This window comes from Perca flavescens, chromosome 13 (genome assembly GCF_004354835.1).
Source record: "Perca flavescens isolate YP-PL-M2 chromosome 13, PFLA_1.0, whole genome shotgun sequence".
Classification (NCBI taxonomy): Eukaryota; Metazoa; Chordata; class Actinopteri; order Perciformes; family Percidae; genus Perca; species Perca flavescens.
In genome coordinates, this window is record NC_041343.1 from 10747402 (window position 1) to 10753401 (window position 6000).

The 6000-nt window shown below is 40.7% G+C and overlaps 1 protein-coding gene across 1 annotated transcript in view; it reads left to right on the forward strand.

The window, feature by feature from the left end:
* gabrb4 (gamma-aminobutyric acid type A receptor subunit beta4) overlaps nucleotides 1-4726 on the forward strand; it is a 58596-nt gene extending 53870 nt beyond the window's left edge. The window contains exons 7-9 of the mRNA XM_028595809.1: nucleotides 799-951; nucleotides 2543-2799; nucleotides 4349-4726. Of these exons, the coding sequence (XP_028451610.1) occupies nucleotides 799-951; nucleotides 2543-2799; nucleotides 4349-4702 (764 nt within the window). The 3' untranslated portion in view covers nucleotides 4703-4726. The remainder of the gene's footprint in view (nucleotides 1-798; nucleotides 952-2542; nucleotides 2800-4348) is intronic.
* Nucleotides 4727-6000: the final 1274 nt, after the last annotated feature.

Consider the following 6000-nt stretch of genomic DNA (forward strand, 5'->3'; position numbering starts at 1 on the left):
TTACAGGAACCTGGAGATGATGAGGTCATTCATCATTGTATGTTCCCCATAGCAAATAGCCTTTTAGATTAAAAACCATCAGGCTTATCTGAAGCCTTTTTTTTCTTTGGTGACATATTGGAAATAAAACTGTAGACAGAATGCATAGAATGGAATTTAACTGTATTTAGAGCACTTTGTATTGTTTCCAACCTCGTAAATATCTAGTTATAGCTGAAGTGGAGAGATCCTGCCTTGATGTATATATTGCTGTTTGCATCAGCATTGCATTGTTGTGGTTGTTTAAATTAAAGTGCAGTCAAAAGACCAATTAATGTCTTGGCACAAGCGGCTGATATTTCCCTGCAAAACATTCAGTGGAATGAGTTACCACCTCACAACCACATATATTTCCCTTCCTCTTTTAGTGTAAAGGCATGCGTTGCAATTATGCACCTCTGAAATGTCCTTTTGGTAATGTTTAGAGGACAGAGAAAGTGCAAAAAAAAAAAAAAAGCAGAGCGCTCTGTGACAATTCTCAGAGGGATGCTGGAGCTGCCTGCTGAGATAGGGGGTTGCAGAAAAATCTGCCGTGTTTGCGACTTTCTGCCATGTTTAATTGGAATCGAACTTGTCCCTGGAAAGGAATCCATCGCTTTGGGGAAATTAAGTGCTCCATCTGAACAAATGGAGAAATGACTACCCTGCGTGTTGTCAAAGTGCAGACTTTGGAACTCTTAAGTTGCACCAATGTTTTTTTTTTTACCCTGCCCCAGCTCTTTTCTCAAACTATCACTCCATCTTTTCTCCTTATTACAGGTTCATATCCAAGGCTTTCGCTGAGTTTCAGGATTAAGAGGAACATTGGATATTTCATCCTGCAAACATACATGCCCTCCATCTTGATCACCATCCTCTCCTGGGTCTCCTTCTGGATCAATTATGATGCCTCTGCAGCTCGGGTGGCCCTGGGTAAGACACAGCCACCGCTGCATTTATTAAACTTCCAACTGTACCTGTGGAAATCCTGTGATTATCAGCGGAACTAACAGCATGTGGCTGTCTCGTGTTCAATGTTGTTGCCTACATTTACTGGCACGTGAAACTATCAACTTTATTCAAATCGAATAGTGCTGTGTAAACACTGACAGTAGACACACTGATGTCCATGATGTCCAAATATGATGTCCTGATGTCCAAATATGGAGTTATGAGTAACATTTCAATCTGAGAGCACCAATTACATACATAATATAATACCTTAAATTACCTTAAAGAAGTACACAGAATATCACAATATCAATATCAGTTACCCTCTCACTACTACATCACACTACTACCATATATATATATATGTGTGTATATGATATATATTGGGGGATAGATATTGGGGGCTCTGTAAACGCCTTGACTTAAGTTGACAGATAACAATAACATTGTTTTAACCAATTTTCTAAAAGTGTTATTTATGTTACTGTATGTTGAAATATGTGGTATTCTCCAAATTAAAAAGCTAAGGTATGAGACTGCACTGTAACAAATTAAGTGTATTAAGTGCAACTTCTTGCTGTATTTGGCTTAATTGTCAAACAATACAAATATCTAGGGCTAGGGCTGGGTATCGGTACTCGATACCTTTAAGATATCGACCGAAATAACCCAGTACTGAGTAGTATCGAAACTTCTCCAGTCAAACTTTACCTGCATTCAATCCTCATGGTCCTTATATCTAGAAAAAAAAAGAGTATTTGTATGGTTTTGCTCGCAGCCAATCACCGCAAGCGTTCTTTGATTTAATACGACGTGTGATTGGCCCACTACCGCAGCAGCTAGTGGATGAGTGGTGGTGGCATTTTTCATACCTGAATGCTTCCATTCACATGATGGGTATCGAATGATGCGGAAAAAAGGTATTCTGTTGGTATCTGTATCACTTAACCCAGCCCTATGTAGAGCGCCAAATACCTTATGGGCAGTGTGGTGGAATGTAACTAAGTACATTTATTCAAGAACTGTACTTATTGTAAGTAACATTTTGAGGCACTTGTACTTTACTTGAGTATTTCAAATTCCTTCTGCTTTATAGTTCTACTGCACTACATTTCAGAGGCAAATAGTGTACTTCTTACTGCACTGCATTCATCTGACATCTTATTTACTACAGATTTAGATTCCCCATACATACAAGATCATCTAACAAAATATGATGTTGTAGATGAAATAGTATAGTTACAATTAGTTTCCCCTTACTGGCTACAGCATTAAAATGCTGCTTATAAGCCATGGCATCAGTAGTATTAATCAAATAATATGGTGTATGATAATATTACATTGGAAGGGGCAATTCTGTTACTTAATGACTACTTTAATTTTTTTTAATTTATTTTGCTGGTAATACTTTTGTACTTTTACTTACAGATTTAGAGTGCAGGACTTTATCTTTTACAGTGGCAGTATTTTGTCAGTGTAAATTATAAAGCGTGTCTAAATGTGAATGTTTGAAGGGAAACTTCTGTGTCTGATGGGGAATTCTTTGTTTCTGTGTGTGTGCTGCTGTACTCAGGTGTGACAACGGTGCTTACCATGACAACAATTAACACCCACCTTAGGGAGACTCTCCCAAAGATTCCGTATGTGAAAGCCATCGACGTCTACCTCATGGGCTGTTTTGTGTTTGTGTTCCTGGCCCTGCTTGAATATGCCTTTGTAAATTACGTGTTCTTTGGCCGGGGCCCTGCGCAACAGAAGAAAATCAATGAGAGGCTGAACAAAGCCAACAACGAGCGCACAAGATACGAAGAGAAGCGCCTGAGGGAACAGGTTTGCATCTATATCTCCTACCTCTCTTTTACTCCTTGTGTCAGCCAGAGTTCAAGTACAAAACAGCGATGTTCTGCACATAAGTTTTCTAGCCATAGTCATTGTATCCACAGACACATATGCAGTATTCCCTGAAGTAATCTTCCAGAAGCATACTGATGCCACCACAGCCCAATATGTATTCACCAACCATCATCCATTGCTTCTACCTCAAGCACTGACTGCGTTTTATCGAGCATAGCCCTTTTCATTGAGATAGTGATTCATCTAGCTCAACAGTGCTGTAAACATTCTCATTTCCTATTTAGGTTGTTGTCTATGTTTATGCCGTAGGCTTCATTCATTCTCACTCTGCTGCCTTGTATTTTAACATACATTATTTTCCAGCTAAACTGGACAAAATATCAAAATGAGGCATTTGTAATTTAATTTGGCAATGGCAGATGCTGAAGTGGTCAGACTGAATGAAGCCCACTCTCCCTGTTTTTTTGTGTGTGAAGTACTAAATGCTATGCTTATCCAAGGTTGTTTACTGTTAAAGGTCCCATGGCATGAACATTTCACTTTATGAGGTTTTTTAACATTAATATGCGTTCCCCCAGCCTGCCTATGGTCCCCCAGTGGCTAGAAATGGCGATAGGTGTAAACCGAGCCCTGGGTATCCTGCTCTGCCTTTGAGAAAATGAAAGCTCAGATGGGCCGATCTGGAATCTTCTCCTTATGAGGTCATAAGGAGCAAGGTTACCTCCCCTTTCTCTGCTTTGCCCGCCCAGAGAATTTGGCCCACCAATGAGAGAGAGACATCATGGCTTTCAAAGAGCAAAGTGGCAGTTGGTCAAGGCCACACCCCCACCCTCCACCTTGCCCCCCCCTTTCTCCTCCTCAGACACAGAAATGGCACATTCTAAGGAAAGCTCATTGTGGGACTGGCTCTAGTGGCTGTAATTCTGCACCAAGGCTGAATTTCAGGAAAGAGACTTCAGATACAGTATTAGGGGACCACTAAGGTCTATATAAAAGCATCCAAAGAGTACCATGTCATGGGACCTTTAACTTTATGTCACATGCTTTGTTTAATTTTGAGAAAATGTGCTTCTTTGCCAGAATTTATAGCCGTTTTAATGTTCTCTTCATTTTTCTTTCACATTGCAAGGACTCCATTTCCGTGCCGTTTCAAACCAACACCTTCAGGTCATTTACACAGCGAAGAAATCTGTATCTCGAGGAACAAAGAAAAGTTGGGGTACATTTATTTAGAAATCATATCAGCTGTAGGCCAGCCCTCACGGTAAAGTCAGATCATTAAGGCTGTTCAAATTACTTGTGTCACTTTTTTTGTAAGTGAAAAGTATCTAATAGATATCTGTATAAAGAAGCTCTTTTGTTAACTATTTCTGTGGCATGCAAGTTCCATATCATCCCTGCATTTTGACAGCTTGGGGGAAGGGTGGGGGGCTTAGAATAAGTTTCATTATTGAGGGAATTTGGGGCTACTGCTTGACATTTCAGCTCTCACTGACTCTCAGTGTCTTTCCCGGTCACCTCGCAGGTGGATGCTTATGGAAACATCCTCCTCACCACACTGGAGATGAACAACGAAGTGATGCCTTCAGACCTGGGAAGCAGCGTCAGTGACTCTCGGAATTCAGTCATGTCCTTCGACAGCTCCGGGGTCCAATTCAGGAAGCCCATGGCGCCCCGAGATGGCTTCAGCCACCACTCGCTAGATCGGAGCGCCATGCGGAGCCGGGCCAACTGTCGGCTACGACGACGCTCCTCCAAGCTCAAGTTGAAGATCCCAAACCTGTCAGATGTTAGCACCATTGACAAATGGTCCCGGGTCATTTTCCCTATCACCTTTGGATTTTTCAACCTAATCTACTGGTTGTACTATGTGAATTGATGTGCATCCAACTAGGAATCATGGGCCATATTTTGAGAGCACATTAAATTGGCTTTGATACAGTTCCAAAATATGTATACACATATACAAGTTGAACATATGTATATGCATATTTCTATATATTATATTTATATATACACGTGTGAAATCTGAGGGACCTTTCTGCTGTACAAAGTATTAATAGGATGACTTGAATGTTTAAGAATAATCGTGAGAGAAGAATTTCAAGGCTTTGAGTTTCTTTTTCCTCCTGAAAGAAAGAAAAAAAGAAAGAAACAAACACACACGAGATCCCACCTGGGGTTTTGGAACTAAAGACTGCATGATATTTTTGCTAAAAAAAACAAAACAACAACAACAAGAAAAAAGAGAAAGTGAACGCTCTTGAGAGAGAGAAGATGTCTCAGAGTCCCATTGACTTTTTATTGATACTTATTGTAATCAAAAATCCTCTCCCGCAGCTCATAAAATCAGTGGTGGCTCTTCTGTTCAGGCATCAGCTGAGTGAGATCCTTGACACCCCCCACCCAACCGAACCCACCCTCCCACCCGCCGCCCCCACCTCCCCACGACCCCGCCCATCGCCCATGGATAACATGCCCGGAAATCTCCGGTTCTACTATGTACAGCAACCTTGTTTGGATTATGTGTTGTTCCTTGGGTTTTTTGAAGTGATATCGTTCTCTTTATCAGACATCAGCTCTGGACTAATGGGTTCCATTAAATGGCCGCGTGGATGGGATTCCCGCCCAGAGTCAACGCAAACTTGTGTTCCTTTCTCTTCTCATCTTATTTTAAGAAATGTCCTTGGGGGGTGTGTGGGGGGGGGGGGGGGGGGGAGGGGGGGGTCTTTTTTTTTTCACTATGGTTGAAAACAAGTGCTGATTATTGTAGATATGAAATACTGTGATTTCAGAGAGTGTTGGAACATGTTCTAGAGCTAGGGCATTATGAGGTAAAAGAGTCAAAGGTATGCATTACTCATTTTGATTGTGTGAAGAAAAAAAAACATTCTATACATTTTATCATTCAGTATTCTCATGAAAGTATACTTGTGCTGTTTATTTCCTCCTATTGATTGATTCTCATGCTCTTTAGATGCAGAGTCCATTGACGTCATATCCTGCTTTGTGTTTGCTATAAGGTAAAGGGAGGATTGCTTTTGTGATTCGTTTGAATTTATTCCACAGCAATGATGTACTGACATGTATATTCAAAAGAGTCAACATATCAGCCCGCATTTTGACCAGTTGTCATTCGGTATACAGTATTTCTTTGTTTGTTTGTTGAGCATTTGT